Source organism: Tauraco erythrolophus, chromosome 9 (assembly GCF_009769465.1).
Source record: "Tauraco erythrolophus isolate bTauEry1 chromosome 9, bTauEry1.pri, whole genome shotgun sequence".
Lineage (NCBI taxonomy): Eukaryota > Metazoa > Chordata > Aves > Musophagiformes > Musophagidae > Tauraco > Tauraco erythrolophus.
In genome coordinates, this window is record NC_141473.1 from 8,103,506 (window position 1) to 8,124,300 (window position 20,795).

At 47.4% G+C, this 20,795-nt stretch overlaps 1 protein-coding gene across 1 annotated transcript; it reads left to right on the forward strand.

Annotated features, from left to right (window-relative positions):
* Nucleotides 1-6,499: 6,499 nt before the first annotated feature.
* VAX1 (ventral anterior homeobox 1) lies at nt 6,500-10,947 on the forward strand. Its single transcript, XM_086616866.1, has 3 exons — nt 6,500-6,737; nt 8,481-8,668; nt 10,411-10,947. Exons 1-3 carry the CDS (start codon nt 6,500-6,502, stop codon nt 10,945-10,947), a joined length of 963 nt encoding a protein of 320 aa, XP_086472992.1.
* The last annotated feature ends 9,848 nt before the right edge of the window (nt 10,948-20,795 follow it).

Below are 20,795 nucleotides of genomic sequence, written 5' to 3' on the forward strand. Positions count from 1 at the left end.
CTTGCTCGTGTTGTCTCTGGGTATGAATAGGATTGCAAGAGCTTTAACACCAATAGCAAAGGCTCATGGGCTGACAGCTTTGGGGATGGTAAATGCTCCCGAGTGCTCAAGCAAAGTTGGTAAAGCTGATACCCCTGTCAGGAGAGGGTGAAATGAAGGCAGAGGGAGTTTGAGTGTTCAGGTGCTGGTGGTTACAGAGGAAGTCAGTGACACAGCTGAGGCTGAAACCAAGGGCTCTCAATCTGCTGTCAGAGAACAAACTCTTCATTTCCTCTTAATTCACAGTTTTTCCTCGTGAAAAGAATCATGTCTCACCATTGTTCAGATGACTTGCATATGCCATGGGCATGATAGGGGCAATGAAGCTTTGCATTAATCTACTGTCCAGATTGATAACTGTAAGAGGAAGCTCATAATGACCACAACGTGATTAATCATGGTACACATGTGATACCCATGCTCATTATTACTGGCTTCCAGAACAGCACTGCTGACTCCTGCCAATACGCTCAGTTTAGTATCTGGAAGAGACAATACTGTAATTACTGGCAAAGTATGCAGGAAAATTAAGTAGGAGCTAGTTCTGTATTCTGCATCAGGCTCGTAGGCAGGGGGACAGAAAAGCATGGGAACCTAACAGCTACAAGGAATAACATATATTATCTCAATCCAATTCTTTATTTTAATTACATGTGGTCTGCAGATGCTCATTTATTTTAAACAATTGTCTTGCAGAATGCTTGCTCGAAGAGGAATATATAGGGCACTGGCATGAGGGACAACACCTGCATAAGAGCTGAAGAAACCCATTTGGAAACAGAGCTACATCCTTATTTCTTACCAATGGATGATGATGTTCCCCACTTATAAGACAGATAAATTGTCTTTGTCTTGTTTTTGTACCTGTTAGAGTTCTTGTGAGCCTGTGACATTTAATTTCACATAAAAAACACCATGTGATATCTTTTGTATCATGATATAGAGACCCACATGCCATTGGACAACACAAACATATCTGGGCATCAGTCCTTGGAAAGAGGAATTAGTACTGTTTTTACCACAAACATGAGAGCCTTAACTTTCACGTCCCACAGAAAGCTGTGAACAGAGTCAAAGCCTTCAATCCTTTTCTTCAAAGACAGCACAAAGCTTCCAGATACAGACATGGTCCTGTTCTTTAAGGATACTGCTCACCTGTGTGGGAAGAGGAGCATTTTTCTAGGCTCACTCACAGTGAATGGGGCTAATCAAATTACCATCTTCTACTACTGATTTAGTGCATGCCTCTTAAATGTCCCCTGAACACACAGTAGCGTGCTGAAATTTCCAGAGTTCACCATAAATTGTTTGACAATTTTCTCCCTAGGAGTAAATAATTGCAAGAGCAGTGCAGTTGTTAGTTACGCCGTGCACTTCGTTTCAAGAAGGTGCTCAAAGATCCTGGTGATTAGCTCAGCACTGAGACCTGTATGAAAAAAGAACCTTCTGGTGAACCTCCTGTCTTCACGAAGGCTGTCGCCTTCTCCGCTCACTGAGTGTCACTCACACTGGGGAGAAACGTCCTGTCCAAGAGAACTGTAGCGTCTAGGCACATAGTAATGAGGTTTTCTCTTTCTCCTTTGTTTGCCTTTAGCAGTGACTAAGGGTGCTGGATGTGTGGTAGGACCTCTTGGTAGCAACTCCTTCACATTTCCACAAATAATGTATTATGAGTAACTCTGCCATATTCTCTGTTAATTGCAAATAACCAGGAAGATGTTTGGCTCCAAGGTACCAGTTCAGATCCCTTATGCTAAACACATACCCAAAGAATGTGCCTGGCAGCTGTTTGCTGAACGCATCTGTAAATTCAAAAGCAAATAACCTGAATAAAAGTAATTAGGCAAAATAATGGAAGAAAATTCTACTTAGGGCTGTTAAACATAGAGATAAGTCTTTCAATTCACAAGATCTCTGAGCCATGCCTTTTTAGCTCAGGGCTGGGAGGGTGCTGGGGAAGCCTTTACTCCTCCTACATTAGCCCCAGCTGGGCAGTGATGGGTGCCTGTGGCAGACAGCAGAGCAAGTTGTTAGATAATCAGATGAGCCCACCTGTCTGTGAGTGCTGGGCTGGCTCTGTTTTCCTCTTCAGCTGAGACCTGTGAACACCCACCAAAGACAAAGTCTATCAGGATGAGTCTGCAATGCAGAGATAGCAAAGAAGGGCAAGAGCCAACTCTCCAAGTGGACAAAAGCTTATACTGATAAGGAACGTTATTTGGATAGGAATCCATATAGTAAAATAGATGAATTAAACACAGAATCCTTTTCACAAATCTTTTAACTTCAAGCATATGCACTCGAGCTCAATAGCAATTTAGCACCACACTCAGACTGCCATAACCAGCTTGGCATGCAAGCCTGAATGAGAATTTAGGACAGAAATATTTCCTTAGGAATTCACAGCAATAGTAGGTATCTTTCCTACCCATCAAATAGAGATAAAAATAATATCAATAGTGGCAGTCAATGAAAAACAAATGTTTCAGTCTTCTACATGCTAATAAAAACTAATAAAACTGTATTTGAAATGCAACAAGATAGTCTACATAGCAAAGTTAAGTCAGGGAGTACCTGTGTAGTGTGCTAAGTCATTTTGAAGCACTACTTGAAGAGAAAAGAGGTAACTCCTAATCCGCTTATCCAGTGGCACATGAGTGTAGATCTAAGTGTGCGGAAGCTACAGAGATCCTTGGAGTCATGACAGTCAGAAGGGAGGCATGTTGTGTCCTCAAAGAACATAATATGCAAGAATGCTTTATCTTAAGTCTATTGGGGAAAAACAACATGAGAATGGGTGAAAGGAAGTTTAGTGACTGTTAGGCTACTACAAATGTTGACTCTATGAATGGTAAAAATTTGAATTTCCCAATGCTGTTCTGGACTTTGCTATTTGTTGCAGCTGAGTGGAGCTCAATCAAAGTAACTGAGCTGCATGTAGATAGAATTATCTGCTCACTACAAGTTTGCTGCAGGATTAGACTAATTATTTAAATTTCCTGATCTTCAACAGTACTATGTGATGATATCATGTGAAAGCAAATTTAACTGATTTATTAGGGGAAAGCCTTTTTATAGCACTGATTTCTATGAACAAAAAAGGGTTTCAATGCATTTGTTAAGATATCATACACGTAGAACAAAATTCCCCTGGCCTTTACTGAGCTTTGGATCAGGTCCTCCCTGGAAAAAAGAAAAAAAGGCCAGATTATCACTCAAATAAAATATTTAATCTCCAGATATTCTGCTTCAAACAGCGTAATTGAGTTCAACAACTCCATGTTTATTATTATGGTCTCTACCTAGGCATTAGCATAACGAAAAACATGGGAGGAAATTTCATACATACTCCCACACACCTATGCAAATATAATTATAATTGCTCTCTGTATTTCACAGCAGACCTTTTTACGGGAATCATTATGCCTATTCTGTCTAAAAAATATGTTATGTAAAAAATGTTTGAAATAGAACTTTGTTTTATTTAGCATTAAACAAACACGTCCAGCCAAGACTGTTGATACTACCTTGCCTATGCATACATACACACGTATGTGTTTATGTATATCACACAACAAAGCTTACCTGCTAAACACAACCCTATACTTCAGCTACGTGAAAAAAGTTCTCGCTAATCAGCATCCACTTGTTGCACCTCCTCTGAAAGGACCAAATCTCTCTCAAACGTACTGTTTCACGAGCATCCCTTCACGCAGCAGGACTTTGCACAGCATTGCGGATTCATGGAGGAAATGAACTCATTCCATCCTCTCTATATATCTGCATGAAGCCTTGCACAATGGGGCTGTGATTTATGTGAGGCCCCTGGGTATGACTGCCATACAAGTAGTAACTAATAACAACAGACCACCAGAGATTGCTGAGATGCATTGCCTGCAAGGAAAAATAAAACCTGCTCCATAATAAGGACATTCTACATCCGGTTATATGTATAAACATAGTTGAAATGATAGGGCTTGATTAAAATCTTAGGGGCACCTCCTCAATCTTGAGCTGACTTTTCAGACTATGGTAATAAAAATAAATTATTTTGTGATTTGTGGAAAAATGACCAAGATTTAAGATTTCCACTTGTTGAAATGTATCAATTAACTACTTTTTCTTTTTTATTTTCTCTTTTCTTTTTCTTTTCTTTTCTTTTCTTTTCTTTTCTTTCTTTTCTTTTCTTTTCTTTTCTTTTCTTTTCTTTTCTTTTCTTTTTTCTTTTCTTTTTTTCTTTTCTTTTCTTTCTTTTTTCTTTTCTTTTCCTTTTTTCTTTTTTCTTTTCTTTTTCTTTCTTTTCTTTTGTCTTTTCTCATCTTTTCTTCTTTCTCTTATTTTCCCTTCCTTTCCCTTCCTTTCTTTTCCTTTTTTCTCCCTTCCTTTATTTTCCCTTCATTTCCCATCTTTTCTTTTCCCTTTCTTTCCCTTCCTTTTTTTTCCTTTCCTTTCTTTTCTCCCCCCACCCTTCTTTTCTTGTCTCCCCTGAAGTTCCTATTTATGACGATTAGGCCCCAGCGCTGCATCCTTCACTCCGTTACACCGCCTTGGACAAAGACTGTGTCCCACGGGGCGAGGGCTGTTATTCCTCCAATGGGAGCAGGATGAGACTCGTGGAGCTGAGCAGCCCTGGCAAGGGCGCCACGTTCTGCTTTTACCCACCGCTACCGTCCGCAGTAAAACACGCGGCTCTCCCAGCCTGCTTCAGGTGGGTAAAATTCCCAGGCAGCGGCCCGGGCAGGCGGAGGACGAGGCGGAGAGGAGCACGCCTGATGGATACTCCGGCGTTTGTGTGAAAAATTCTCAGGGAAAATTCTTTCTCTCTCTCTCAGGCCCCTAAACTCTTTGTGAATGGGGCCAGTGCAACATGTGGCCTTTCACCTCACCCAAGAACCACTGCCAGACAGCCACACTCGGAGAATTGTTTGTTAATAGTCCAATTAGATAATTGCCATCTTTCACTCCTTTTGCTCTACATTTCCCATAAAGGAATGAATAAGGAGAGCAGCATGAAGAGGGCTTCTGCCCTGCAAGGTGACAAGAAGGACTGGAGCATGCTCTTTGCACAAGGCCATTTGCTTGAATTGAATCATTGTAGCCTAATCAATGGTCTTATTGGATTACTGGCTGTTGCGGTTCTCAAAGATATTGTAGCGGAGACAATGAAATAGCTAGAGTAAAACTTTTTTCTCCTTTAGTGGATCACGCAGTTGAGATTTTTCATGGGCTATCTCTCTCTCCCTCCCTCCCTCGCTCCCTCCCTCCCTCTCTTCCCTCTTTCTCCCCCTCTCCCTTTCTCCCCCCTCCTGGATCTACTGCACACAAAGCTGGCTTTTTTTTTTTTCCGCTTTTTTTTTTTTTTTCCCCAATGAGCAGGCTCTGCGAATAGGTTCAGTGTTTGCGAAGGTGCAGAATTAGCACACACACATGCACGCACACATACACACACACACACACACACAGAGGGAGAAGCACAAAAAGCAAGTATCGGGACTGAAATAAGGAGAGGTAGGAGTTTAAGATGGCTGTCTGTGGGGAGATGTGTTGAGGAGGATTTCTGCTGGCCAAGATAACCTGCTTCCTTGGAGAGATCTGCTTGAAAGAAGAACTTTTTGTGTGTGTGCATGCTGGGGATCTGTTTGTTTGTTTAGAATTCAGGGGGCTTTTTTTTTTTTTTCCACCCCCCTACAACTGCATTTTTCCAGCCCTTCCTAGCAGCTTTATTCAGATTTATTTGGCGTGCTTTGGAGAAAGCCACTATATAATCGGGAGGTCAAAGGCATACTGAAGAAAGTTAATAATGGCTGCTAATGGTGCTAACAATTCAGGGTGAATCTTGTCAAAAGTTTTTTTTTTTTCTCCTCTCCCCCCCCCTTTTTTTTTCCTCTCTCTTTTTTTTTTTTTTTTTTTTTTTCTGGAAGTCTCAGTCTTTTGATTGTGTGTTTCCTGAAAGCAAGACCAATCATTTCAGTTTATTCACTGGCTAAACTCTACTTGATTGGGGACAAGCACACAAACCATCCATTACGATCTGATATATTATCCAAACAATTTAGTGTATTCATGAGGTAACCTAAATGTGGAGGCTGCAAAATTACCCGTAATCAATTGAAACAGCGAGTGCGCGTCCCTCTGTGTGTCTAACAACTACATGTCTCTGTAATAAGGCAGACATTAAATCATTTTAGAGTTGTACTGTTGAGTACCTGATCACTGGGCGCTCTGGGAAGCTGGACACTCACATTAGGACGCTGGGACTGAGGAAGCCGCTGCTTTTCCAGTGGGATAAAACCCGACCTTCCTTACTCAAGGTGCTTTACAGATCCCCACCGATCTGACCCTAAGCCGTGCAATATCCAGCATAGACTTCGTCTTCTTCTTCTTCTTCTACTACTCTTCTGTATTTTTTCGTTGTGGTGGTTTTTGGTGGTATTTTTTGGTTTTGTTTTTATTGCACTACATGTTTGGGAAACAAGACAAAATGGACGTTAGATGCAGTTCAGAGACTGAAGCTAACCGGGTCTCGAAGAACGGACATAAGGAGGGCAAGGAAAGCAAAGGGTCTGAAGGAAATATTTCTACTTCTTTTTTGAAGGATCAGCAAGGGACTTTTTCTGCCTCTGCAGCTACGGAAGACTGTAATAAAAGTAAATCTAGTTCGGCTGATCCGGACTATTGCAGGAGGATCCTAGTTAGAGGTATGAGTTTGAGGTATTTGGCGAGGGTGGGGGAAGGTGAGCTCCCTTCACGCCCGGGAGACTGGTTTATTTTGTTGCTTTGCTTTCGCTCCCTCCCTGCCTTCAAAGACCTTCTCCCGGTTGCGGGGGAGAGATCCGAGACCCCGGCCGAGCTGTGCCCTGCAGCCTTGCTCCAGCCCGGCTTTATTTCGCTGAATTTCCGCCAGCGGCTCGGGGGAAAGTTAAGCCGCGGTGGTTCCTCCCCGGCTTTGCCCCGCACCGGGCCAGCCCCGCTTTTTTTTTTTTTCCCCCCCCCCCCCCCCTCCTTTGCAGCTTTCCCGGGGTGCCCGTGCCTGCAGGGAGCCCACCGGAGCCAGCGCCCCCGCGGAGGGGCCGCGCTCTGCCCCGCCGGCCGGGCGCGCTCCTTCCGCGCCCGCGCATCCCGCCCGCCACCAGCCGCTGCCGCCGCGTACAATGGCGCGGGGCTGCGGTTCCCGCCCGGCTGCCGGAGCGGGGAGGAGGGCAGAGGTTCCTCCTGTCCCTTCTCTCCAGTATCCCAGCAGAAAGAGCTGTTTTTAAATAACCATCAGCCTTAAGATCAACGCAGGAATGACGATAGGCTTTTAAATTGGTTTATTTTAATGGTTATACGTCTTATTTTCGTCAACACGCGACTCCCTCCCAGGCTAAATTAATTAAATCGTTCTATTCCTACTCTCTCCGAAAAAAAAAAAAAAAATTACCCGAAGAAATTTCATTTTTGTTAAGGTGCCGTTTAGGGCAGGAGGGAGAGAACAGAATCGGAACAAAATTAGTGCGAAGCAGGCCTTGTAAACAATAATTAATCCTTGCGCCACCGATTGACTCAGAGAGGGGTCAGATTAAAATGATGTGGTTGTCTCTGATTTAAAACCCACCGAAGAGGTAAAATTACGGAAAGCAAAGTTGGGAAGGCTTTAATGTAACATGAATCTGGCTCTGCCTTGACAGTCGCGTTAATAAGATTTGTCCCGCTTTCTTTCGGTCAGGGCTACCAGAAAACTGAGGTTTCTGCGGGCTGCTCGGTGCCTTGTTTTGGGATTTCCCCCCCCCCCCCCTCCTCTTTCTCCTGTTTGCCAAAAGCCCGAAGCAGTGGCAGTGGCGATGCTTTCCCCGGGATGCCGGGTGGGCTGGAGGTGTCTCCGGATTCACAGTGGGCAGTCAGCCAGCTCTGGGCTATGCCCAGAAAGCTCTTGCTTGCTTTTTTTTTGAACATGGTAAACTTGTCATAAATAATAATAATAATGAGGAGGTTTTATATATTGGGGGGCTCTGGGGTGTGCGTGGTGGCTTCCAGTTAACTCTAACCCTTAGCCTAGAGGGAACAAAGAGTAGCCCTGCACTCCAGCCACAAAGCCCGGCCTGGAAGATCTCTCCCCAGCTTCCCAGAGGAGCCGTGGAGATGCTGCAGCGCCGTACTGCCAGAGCAATATATTCGAGCCAATTTTTAAATGGGCTGAGGGGATTATTTCCAGAGCCCTGGGCCCCCACAGCCCACTCCTTCTTTCTCTGTTGTTGTGTTGCTTTTTTTTTTTCCCCTTCCTTGGGTGTAGTGGCCAGGTGCAGTGCCACAATCTCAGGGACCCTGCTCCATCCCGACTTGGGTCTCGGTCTTGAAGGCGCTGCCAAAACCTCCTTCCCTTGGAAAAAAATTTTAAAAAAGGGGGGGAAAGAAAGAGAAGAGGGTTGCCTGAGTGTAAAGCTGACTGCACCTTTCTTTGCTAGATGCCAAAGGTTCAATCAGAGAGATTATTCTGCCTAAGGGCCTTGATCTGGACCGTCCCAAGCGGACCCGCACTTCCTTCACGGCCGAGCAGCTCTACCGCCTGGAGATGGAGTTCCAGCGCTGCCAGTACGTCGTGGGGCGGGAGCGCACCGAGCTCGCCCGCCAGCTCAATCTCTCCGAGACTCAGGTAGCCCCAGAGGGACGGGGAACCCCGGCTGCCCTGTCCTGTCCTCCCATGCGCCGCTCCGGCCTCCGGCTTCCTCCGCGGGACAGCCCCCTCCCAGCCCGGGCATCTCCCCTGCGCGCCGGGCCCCACGGGTGGGCCGACCCCGCGGCCCTGCGCGCCTCTTGCGCGCCACCGCGCAGGCCCCGGGAGCTGCCGGGCAGGGGCGCGGGCCCGCTGGAGGAGCAGAGGCCGCCCCCGAGGTGCCCACGCGTGTCCGGTCGGGAGGCCCGCTGCTGCCTGCGGGATGGAGCCGGGGGGTGCGTGGCCGAGGCGTCCCGGCGACGGACCTATAACTTATGTCAGGCCAGGGAAGGGGAGCCCCGGAGGGGGGCTGCTGGCCAAGGGGGGGTCCCGCGGCCCCGCGTGCCCGCGCACACAGCCCCCACGGGCTCTCCCGCGGCCGCCTGGGTCTGCGCACAGCGAGGCGGCCCGGCCCGAGGGGTCCGCGGGAGCTTGGCCACGAAGCCGAGTCCCTCCCCGAGCCGAGGCGCAGCTCCCCGCCGCTGGCGGCCCGCGGGGAGCCGCCCTGGGCCCGCGGGGGCCCGGGGCCCGCGGCTCCGCTGTGCAGGTGCCGGCTGCCCCCGGCCGGGGAGAAGCGAGGAGAGGCCGAGCCGCTCCCGCTCCGCAGCAAGCGGCACACAGCTGCTAAAACTCGGGGGGCAGGTTGGCCCCTTCCCCTGGGGGCTGCCGGTTTGGAGGCGTTTGGTCTGAGCGATCTGTCCTGGGTACAAGAGCTCCGGGGACGAGACTGAAGTTTGGGCCATATTTTCAGTCCTGGTATTTTCGAGGGGGACAATCGTCCCTCCGTCCTGCGGAGCAGAGCGGCCGGGGGCGGTCAGGCGGGTCAAAGCTATGCGAGAGTGCGGGGAAGCATCTAAAAAGATCAAACTTCTGAAAGCCGGTTTCATATTTCTGCAAAATATCATACAACAATAAATTCCCCTGACAAGCTAATTAGCTTTTTTCTTTCCCTTGCCGGGTAGGAATGACAAGTTCAATAGCTCGTAGTTTACAGAAACCTCCATGAGTGTTTTTTGTTTTGAGTTGATTTTTTTTTTTTTTTTTGAGGAGCTTCTAGGACTTCTTTTTAAACTTAATTATTGTTTAAAATAGGTGAGGCAGGGAGAGAGGCTGTCCAGGCCGGGAGATTGGGAAAGAAGCGCAGAGCTGTTGTTACCCCCGGGAAAGGCAGCTGGACCCGAGCGGGCAGCAGCGGCGGTGGCAGCGAGCGGGGTCCCTGCGAGCCGGGGCGAGGGGAGCGGCTGCCGCCGCCGGGCCGCGGTGCGCGGTCCTGGGGGCCGCGGTGCGGCCCGTGGGCGTGCCGGGGCTCCGGCTGAGCTGGCTTAGAATAAAGCGGTGTGGAAAGGGCTGGATCCGGCTCCCAGAGAACCACTGGCGTACCGTGAAATAGGCTAAAGTGAGACGGATCAGGTTAAAGCCACAGCGCGTTAAAAAGAGCTCAGGGCTCCCAGATTCCCCTCTGCACCCCGAAGCCGCGAGCAGCCAGGTCGGGCGGGGAAGTGTCGCTTTGCGCGTTTTTAAATCGCTCCCCGTTGTCAAACGCCTGGCCGGAGCCCTCCGCTCCTCCCCGCAGCCTTGCCCCCCTCTGCCCCGCGGAGCCGCGCCGGGGTCCCGGGGCGACCTGTCGGGGGGCGGCCGTCTCTCCCCGCCCCGCTGACCCTGCCTCTCTCCCCGGCCTGCAGGTCAAGGTCTGGTTCCAGAACCGGCGCACCAAGCAGAAAAAGGACCAGGGCAAGGACTCCGAGCTGCGGTCGGTGGTGTCCGAGACCGCCGCCACCTGCAGCGTCCTGCGGCTGCTGGAGCAAGGCCGGCTGCTCTCCCCGCCGGGGCTGCCCGGCCTCCTGCCGCCCTGCGCCACCGGGGCCCTGGGCTCGGCTCTGCGCGGACCCGGCCTGGCCGCGGGCAGCGGCAGCGCGGCGGCGGCGGCGGCTCCCGCCGGAGGCTCCCCGCACCCGCCGGCCGCCAGCAGCGCGGCCGGGCCCCCCCCGCCGGCAGCGCTGCACGGAGCGGCCGCCGCCGGGCACGGGCTGTTCGGGCTGCCGGTGCCCGCGCTGCTGGGCTCGGTGGCCGGGCGGCTCTCCTCCGCGCCCCTGGCCGTGGCCGGCTCGCTGGCGGGCAACTTGCAGGAACTGTCGGCCCGCTACCTGAGCTCGTCCGCCTTCGAGCCCTACTCCCGGACCAACAATAAAGAGAGCGCTGAGAAAAAAGCACTGGACTGACTCTAAGTAACTTCCCCGTATTTATATTTATAGTCTCTATTTGTGGCGGTATTTATGGGACGGGCGGCGCGGCGGCCTGCCGGCAGCCCCCTCCCTCGCCGCCGCCTCCGAGCCCCGCGGCGCGGTTCCCTCCGCGGGCCGGGGCGGAGCGGAGCGGAGCGGGGGCCGGGGCGGAGCGGGGGCCCGGCGCCCGCGGGGCTAAGCGAGGCGGCGGCCGGGGCCGGGGCGCGGCGAGGGGCTGCGGGCGCCTCCCCGGAGCCCGGCGGGAGCGGGGCAGCCCCCGCGGCGCTCCCTTTGCCCCGCCGGGCCGGGGGTCCGTCTGTCTGTGCGGGGCGGGGAGGGGGGTGGTGTTTGTCTGTCTGTTCGTTTGCTTTGACACCGGTAGGAAAGGGACGGAGAGGGAGAGCGGACGGGGTGCGGTTTGGCCGGGCTGGTTCGGATGGTTGTAGCCAATGCCAAGCGAGGGAGAAGGATTTCGGAGAGAGGAAGATGGAGCTGCCAGGTGATGCCCAGGTTGTTGTTTTTTTTTTTTTTTTTCCTCCCCCTCCAGACTTCAGTGACTCCTAAGCACAAAGGTTTGGGGGCTCCAGCTGTGGCCCCCGTTTCACCCACACTCGCTGCACTGCAGTCCCGGGAGCGTCCTTTGCCGTTTGCCCTTAATACCAGCCAGGAAAACGCCCAGCAACTTCTATTTTTCGCCATAAATCTTGCATGTGGGAAGGGCCGGAACGGACTGCCTTGAAAATACACGCACGAAGAGAGGAGATAGAAACCAGTGGCTGCAGAGATTTTGAATAAAACTGTCTCTCCCTTCGAGATAACACAACGCCCCCTTTTTTTTTTTTTTTTTTTTTTTCCCCCATGGGTCAGTCCTGCGGACCTTATCTGCAAAAGCAAATCTGCAGATAGAATAATGGAAGTCGCGATTCGATTTGCATCCAGATCTGTTGCGATGGTAATTTTTCTTTTTTTTTTTTTTCCCCTATTTGTTTTTTTGCAAATAATTTCAATGCGCATCTGAAAAAAAAAAAAATCTTTAGCCTTCCTTCCTCCTAAAATAACCCTCTCGTATATCTCTCACATTTCATTTAAAACGAACTTAAAATATAAAAAGCGTATCTTTTGTTGTTATTTTTGTACTTTAAAATACATCTATGTAACAATTTTTTTCCTTCATAATTCTTACTGCTATTTTCTCCACAAACGTATGTATTTCATCTTCTAGTGTTCCGGATCGAATATTTCCTGTTCAATTTCGGTACTTGAATTTGCCAGAAAAGGGATGCTGTACTTAGCTAGTTCTTTGGGAAAAAAAAAAATAATTCTTTTATTCGGTTTTAAGTTTCTTTTCTTTCTTTAAACTTTAACATATGGCGTTTACAAACTGTATAAATACATACCACCAAACTGTAACCAAAAAAAGAAAATTTACAAAAAGTGGAATGGTTGCTGTAGTATATAGAATTAATTATAGACCAGAACTGGACAGAAGGAGCTGGACAGAAAGAAAATAGTAATTTTATTGTAAATTATTTACGTCTGAACTTTCTAGGCAACTAGTTGAAAAAAATAATGAATGAACCGAGCGCTGAGCCCTTGCTACTAACTTTTGTTCTGAATGTTTTGGATATTTGAATGTTTTGTATTTATGTGGTGAGAGTGAAATATATTATATCTATATGATGACGGAATTAGGTGTATTTTCGTCTTATATTTCTAGCACCCAAATTACCTTCATCTAATATGTGCGCTGACAAAAACAAAAATAATCCTATCCCAATGTAATCTTCCCAATTTTATTTTTTTTTCTTTTAATTTTATTTTTAATTTTGTAGCAGTGGGTTGTGAGGTCCATTTCGTGGAGCGGGATCTCTTCTTCCTGGGGCAGTTTGGGGTATTCCTGGTCCCCTCCCTGGCTCCGACCCAGCTGTCTCAGTTCTCCCTGGCCCCGTGGGCCTGATTCCTCGGCCGTGGCTGTGGCTGTGGCCGTGGCCGTGGCAGAGCCCTCCGTGGGCAGGCGAGCCGGATGCCCGGCCTCCCCCGGTGCTACCGCTGGGCTCTGCTGCCCCGGTGCCGGGGGCTGCTCACCTCCGCGCTTCTTCTCCTGCCTGGGGTGAGTACCAGGCCTGGCAGGCACTTATGGGTGCACATGCATATATATCTAGATAAGCATATATAAATATACATGAATGTGTAAATACATATGATCTTGCATGCATAAATATGGATATTCATGAGTATTTTCCAAACAGCTCTTGCTTCCATCCTGTTTGGCAACCCAGCCCTGAGAGTTCTTTACTGGGAAGCGAGTGCAGGGTAGAACCCATGTTTTGCAGGAGCTACTCCCCCCCTTTCCCAGGCCCTGGCTCCTCCAAGGGCACAGCAAGGTGTCAAACTGCGGCTCCCCCAGCCGAGCTGCTGGCGGCATCACGGCACTTGCCCACCCCTCAGCTTCCCCCCCGGCCACGGATCCCCGGTGCGGCCTCAGCTGGGCTTTGCTGTCAGCCCATCCCAGCCAGGACAGATGCACTGCTCAAGATTAAGAGGGAAGGATGTGGTGGCCATGGTGTGGTTGTTTTTTTTTTTAATTTTTATTTTTTTAAAGTGTTTAGAAATTATCTGGGGAAGGGCAACCCGGATGAAGGAGGGGACCGCAGGTGATATTTGAAGGGGTGACATTGAAACTGCTGGTCAAGACTGAAAAACTTCAAGGGGAGGGGAGGTAAAGCAATGCTAAAAAGAAAAGAGCTGAGCATGGCAAAACAGGTCTGCCACAGACACCCTAGGGCAGAGGAGAGTTTTCAGTTTCTGCCTTTCCTGCATGGACTGCACAGCATCACCCGCAGCCCTGGACAAAGAGAGGAGCCCTGGCTTGGGCTGCCTTTGCCAAGGAGACAATCGCCACCGCTCAAATCTTCCCCGGGCTCCCCTGCCCTGCGTGGGGCTGCTCCTGTGTGACGAATTTGCCCTGTCCCAAAGGGACCTCCCTGCTGTTGAGACTTCATTGCCCAAATCTGCAGCTGCACCGTGACTCACGGGGAATGACAGCACGAGTGTGTTTCAGGTGCCTTCATCTAAAAAAGGAATTTCTCTGCTATTCTATTTTTTTAACTGGGTACAGTAGGGGGGTTCCTGCTCCCTCACATGGGCACCGTGAGGCTCTTTTCCCCTGGTCACTGGCCTGACCTGCAGTCCCAGGGCCGGAGCCATGGTCAGTGTAAGCTCTTTGGCAATTTAAACCAGTGTCAAGTTAAATTGTCCACACTAAAGCAGAAATCCTTATTTTACATATTTGCAGCTCTCCTCAGCAGAAGAGCTAGACATTTTTATTCCTATTCTTCTTATTATTAATTATTTCTGAATATTTCTGAATAAGAATGTGCCCTGAGGTGTGAAGGGGTCTTGTCTAAGCATTCAAGTAAAAGAAATACTTCAAGACACTATTCATTTTTTTTCCCATCTCCTTTAAATTCCACCTGTCCCACTGCTGTACTAGAGGCTGCTTCTGGGCAAAAGCCGGAGATTCTCTCCTCCCATACAGGGTTATCACCATCCGGTTTCAGTCTCTGCTTGTGACTCAGGTCAAAACCTCGGAGCCCAAGAGGGAGGGAGGCAATTTGTTGCTTCCTTTGAAACTTCCAGCATTTGAAAAGCACGGGGTTCCTGGGTGCCTAAATCCCTTCGTTTCTGCAGGAGAAGAAACTAAGCCATGTTCATCTGATTTCTGTAAAAGGGGGAGGGAATACCACCTGTAGCTGTGTACCTGCATCGGACAAGTTAAAAATCATGGATATGCGCATCCATATATACAGTGAGCCTCAGTCAAGAAACTGCGTATAAATAATAGTCTCGTGTTTTTTTTGTTTTTTTTTTTTCCCAACTACACCAAAGCTGTTCTGGAGCTGCGTGCTGCCCAGAGACACTGCTTGCTTGTTTTCATGCACAAACTGCCTTCCTGAAGCTACTTGCTGCTGAAAGGTTTTGGTGCATTTCAGGCAGTATCGTTACTCATGCCCATCACCGCAGCATCTGAGCTCAATTTGAGGAGGGGCGAGAATATTTAGTAAGAAAGTAAATAAATGAAGTATAAAACTATCTCTGGCATGATTTTTTAAAGGAAATCATGAACGTATTTGTGTGGCAGGCAGACTTCCTCAAACTTTCCTTTAGCAGCAGCTACCTGTAAGACTTAGGGTGAGCAAGCAATAACAAAGGCTGAGGGCAGCATGGGTTATTCCAGCTTGTTCAGATGAAACCCAAAGAATATTTTCACAGGTACATGGACACAGTGCCTGTGGCTCTCAAGAAGACAAAACTCCCCAGATCAGCTCCAGGGTGAACATAAAACAATGTTAGTCAGGTCTTCGTAGGGAAAAGAGGAATTAGTCTATTTAGAGGATTTTTTTTTCAAAAGCATTTGCCCACCCACTTAACATAGGCTCTGCTTTATTTGCTGCTCCTCCATATCCCTCATGCCAGGGATTAGTGCAGCCTCTGACCACTTTGTCTCCATTTGCAAGCCTGTTACCAGCCCAAGATACATGACCTTGTAACATGTAAAAAAGGACACGAGGTCCCTGATTAACTTCGAAGTATTTTATTTCTTTAGAGAAAAGAAAAACACTTCAAAAGAATAACTCTTGAACAGAATCAAGTCACAGCCACCGGCAAGTGTTTAACAAAATTACCAGGGAAGTTAAAGCGAAATCCATCGATGTGATGCTGTTTATGTCACAGCCATAATATAAACTGTGACCCCAGATCGTAGCCGTGGTCCACAGCGCTGGCTGGCAGAAGCCGACACGAAACATTTCTAACTCAGATGTAAGAACTCTCTAATAAGCAGTTTACTCCTCACCTTACTGCTTCCAATAATTGCCGAGGAACTGAAGCGCAGCGTTTATTCTCTTTCTGTACGTGCTTGTAACTGTTAACACTATTCTTCATATCTGTGTGAGCGGCTGGTTCTATTTGAATATTAAGTCTTAAATATTTCTAGTGGAGTGAGTTCCACAGTCAATCAATCATATAGAGAACAAAAACTATTACATTTTGCATATTCATTTTCTACTTTTTATTAACGTGAATAGTCCCAAGTTCTGACATTAAAAGCAGCAGAACAGACGTTCCCAAGCTACTTTCTGCAACCGTGTCCTTTTTAATTCTCTTTTACCACCTTACCTCTTCTTCGTCTCCTTTTTACATGAACAATCAAAATCCTTTCAACTTCTTTTCATACACAGTTCTTGCAAACTGCACTGTTTGCCAAGAGGTGCTGCCTTTTCTTTCTTATTCTCCCTGTGAAAAATCAAAGTAATATATTCCCAGAGCCCATTTCTCTTCAGCTATCTGCAGCCCATTCTTCTCTTTGATCCCCCTGCTGTGAGCAACGATGAAAACATCGCACCGGTAAGGATTTGCCCAGAACATAAACCTTCACCTGACACATGGTGTTATGGCCAACGCAAGAAGACTGGACGGCAGGCCTCATCCGCTGAGTTGCCACGGCCTGGGAGAATGAAATGTGTTTTCTGTATTTCAGCTGAAACCACCAGCCGAGGAATCAGACGTAGCAGAGGACAAATGACACAGCCCAATCCACACAAGGCTGTTCCACAAAGTTTGTCGCATAACAGGGCACATCTACCCGGTAGAAACCTCTTCTTAGAACCCAGCAGCACATCACCGAAGGTGCATGGAAAACAGACCGTGACACTGATGGAAAACCAAAGGGAAACTGATTTTTCAAATCTGTCCTGAAAAGAAAAGAAAATGAATGCTGACATGAATTTGAATTGTTTCTAAAGTGAGTATCCTTTACATATTCAGTGATTCTCTTTCTCTTTCTGTTAGCCTGGCTGCACAGGGATCAATCCAGAGCAAATTTTGCAAGGGAAACCTCATGGAGTTCTTGTCCTTTTAAACTCCCTTCCTCAATTTTGTTTGTCATATTTTAGTGCACAGAAAAGACAGGAGATTAGAAAGAAACTCATGCTGGCAAGCACCAAGTTGGCAAGTCAGGAGCTGTGGCTTTAGGGATTCAGACTGGACATTGGGAATGAAGCCAGCCAGACCACAGAGAGAGAGGAGGGAAGTCACTGAGACCACATCTGGGAAAAAGTTGAAGATAACCATTTGAAAGATCAAATGAAAGAAGTCCTCACCCTGGCTACAAAAATGCTATCAGAGAGAGAAGAAAGTGAAGGACAAAATGGTTTGGAAGGACGTCCTCACAGCTTAGCCTCTAGCCTCAAATTAAGAACAGGAGACTAGTTATTGTTTCTACCCAAATTTCTGTCTGATCCTAAGATCATTGTTAGTCATTGGTCAGCGAGTTTCTTGCTGTTCTTTCTCTGAAATGGGAATACTGATATTCACCTAAACCCACATAGAAGGAGGTATCAGTATGTGTTCTTGCTTCAATGAAGGTGAGGCAAAACTGTGACTGAAAATTTAACAGTCACCATAGTCAACTCCAATTCGCTGTTTGCAATCGTTCCCTCTCATTAGCCCTGATCTTTCTTCCTTTTCCTCTTTCCTGCCCGGTCTCTTTAATGTAAACCTCTAAACTGTGCCTACTGCTAGGTGGTCATAATCTCTTTGAGGCCTCTAAACATACATTTTCATAAACCAAATCCTAAATGGAAATCAGAAGTAGGCAAGAGAATGAAGTATCTGTTGCCATAAAGAGCTAAGGAGGGATAAATAGGCAATCCAAGGCATCCTGAGTGCACACTCCAAGATAATCTCTATACTTCTCTGGACACAGCATTGTGGACATCCTCAAGATCAGCTGATTACTGAGATGAATTAGTAAATAAGAACCCATTTCATCAGGTGTTGAGGGGGACTTTAATTGTGCCCAAGCTCTAAACGTGAAACTTTATACGATGGCCACAGCTGTTAAAACAGCAGAGCCTTATGGAAACAGTCTTGGATTACTGGCCCCATGGAGTGACACATTTTTAATGAAAGAGATTATGCTTATTATTTCTTGGTGCATTTTGTCTTCTTAGGTATTCTTACTCTCATTACTATTATTTACCAAGAGAACTGATATTTACTTCCACTTAAATGTGTCCACATGCATATTTAATACTTCCCTCCATTGCCTTAGTTCTAATATGGTCTTAGGGAAAATAGCTTGAGATACATGAATTAGTTGCCCTTTATTAAATCTAAGATCCTAAGAAACTTGACGTGTTTGCTTCTCTCCCACTTGCCTGTTCTCCTGTTGCCTTTACTTGAGGAAATCAGATCCCTTGTCATGTAGAGTTCAAATGTTTTGTGAGAAAATGGTCTCCATAGGTGATATTGACACTTACTGCCTTCAGTCTCAGTATAGGCCCTTTGTGTTCAGAATAACTTTTCTTTCTCATTAAAAGAGCCGAGTGGGGAAAAATTCAGATGAATTGATATAAACTTTTAAGCATGGAATTTATCTATTGCAAAGGGAAAGTGCCAGTCATATAAGCTCTATTTCCAGTTCATATATTAGTCTGTATTCAATTTCCAATTTGAGCTCCTGAAGTTTCTATCCAGAACTGTGATACTCTTAGTGGCAAAGCTCCTCCAGACAAATGCTTTGTACTGTATACACAGACCTTCACAGAAGCAAGGTCTAAGATGTATGCATAAAAGAAGAGATGGCCGCCTAATCAGGCAGTAGAAACTTTCCCGTGGCACATCTTGAATTTCTAAAAAGTATGCTCAATGCTGAGAACAAACATGTGGAAGTTATTTGAGGAGGCTGATTTAATGGGGAGAAGATGAAAATCAACGAATACAGTATTTGTTGCAAATTTGTTTCAAAAAACAAGTAAAGAAGAAATATTTTCATGCCCAAATCCTGCTGCTCATAATATGTCTTTAGAAATCTTTTCCTGCAAATAGGAGTCTTGAGTATGTGGGTTTTTGTGGGCTCTGGGGGACAGTGAGTACTATTTCTGTGATGGGATAGTGTTACTTTCTCAAAACTCCTTCATGAGCCAACCTTGCCTCCACCTGGATAGAATTAGTACAAAACCTAAGGTTTGAGCTTTATCTCTGCCATGTTATCTATAGCTAAGACAAACTTTCTAACCTTCTGGCTAAATTTCTGCCTGTTATTGTTGGACAGTCGGACGCATGAATCTCAGTGGAAGGATACAACGCAACCCTCCAGAGCACCAGCTGAGTTGATGAGGCCTCAAGGCACAACAATTTCAGACAAAAGCCATCGTTTTTTTCTGCAAGAGCGCCCTGAGCACCAGTGACACTACGAAAACAGGCAGAGCCTTTTCTGTAACCACAGCTGAGAGCTGACAACGTATCCGTGGTCTTCCAGCTCCGCGGGACACGGGCTCCGACGCAACGGGAGCACCGCCAGCCTGAACCCATCCGTTTCTCACAGGGAAAAACCGCTCCTCCAGAGCTCTGCGGAGCCCAGCCACGCTGGGAAGGTCCACCTCTGGAGCCACGGAAGGTTTGGGGCCTTCCCGCGCCGGGCGGCGGGGCGGGGGTGGCGGGAGCGCTGCCCGGGGTCGCTCAGCACCGCGGACAGCGGCGGCGCCACGGCCCCGCGGGGCCCAGCGGCCCCGGTCCGCCGCCGGCGGGGATGCCCGGGGTGCCGGGAGCGGAAAACTGCGGGAAAGGGCTCTGTGGGCCCGGGGCACGCCGGAACGGACCTCAGCGAGAAGAGGACTTTTATAGGAAGTAGTTGAACACATCCCAAAGCGTTTCTTTAAAGGTGAAGTAGCTCCTGAGAAAACTGGAATCGGAGGTGAGGGATGAGATAGCATGGCAGGAATCTCTTTAGTCAGGGAAGAGAATTTAGCAAAGACAAAATTATTTCGGCTGAAAGACTCTGTTCTGTGACACCCTTCTGTTACTGTGCTGCGCATTCTCACCAGGCATGTTAGCCAGATAAATTCAGCCCTACTACTTGAACCATATTACCATGTTTCCTAACCTCCAGACAACCCAAATGTGCATGAAACATAGTTTTGTCCTATCACAGTCAACAGGAGCAAGCTCATCTCCTTGACATCACTTAAAAGAGACTTCTAAGACCTATAGTTGATCAGGATCCTTATTTAGAAGCGTTTGCTGCTCTTTCCAAATCTACAGCCTGTGTCTGGGAAACTCCTGCTAGAAAGTATCACATTATAACAGATTCAGTGGGGCCAGAACATGCAGACCTTGGTCGGTGATCAGAGAGCTCCAGTTCTAGCACTTTGTCCATTTGCTTTCCTTTTCCGTTCTGCTCCCACTCTTATTCAGTTTGTACTGTAAGATTTGCAGGTAGAAGCTCTCTCCTGCTATGTGTTTGCATAATTAGGCCAGTCAGTAAGCACTGCTTTAATATGAATAACAATAATAAACAGCTTTTCAATTCTCGAGCATATGGTAAAAGCTGAAAACTCTACAGCCAGAAGTTCAAGCCCTTTAATGAACTGTAATGCTAGTTTATATTAAAACCAAGATAAATGATAGTTTTCTACCTGTTCATTTGGTTTCACAGCCTAGAGGGCAGATACACCCCTTTTTAGATGCATGTGGATACACCACCACTATAAATTACCCCTCCTAACTCCTATGGGACTATGTTAATGAAAAAAAGATTTATGGAGTTTGCTTGTTTGAGAGCTTCCAAGAAGTTTAATATCTGGCCATATTTATACATATGCATGCTTCTGTTAAGAAGAATCCTTGAAACATCCCATAGTGCATAGCTAATTGGTGTGGATATGCAGGTAACACAGAAAAAAATGCAGTGACAAAGAAGATTTGGCAATGTCCACTTGTGCTAGCCAAAGCAGTGAGAATCCCAACAGCAGAGCTAATGCAGGGCAGAACATTTCGATAAC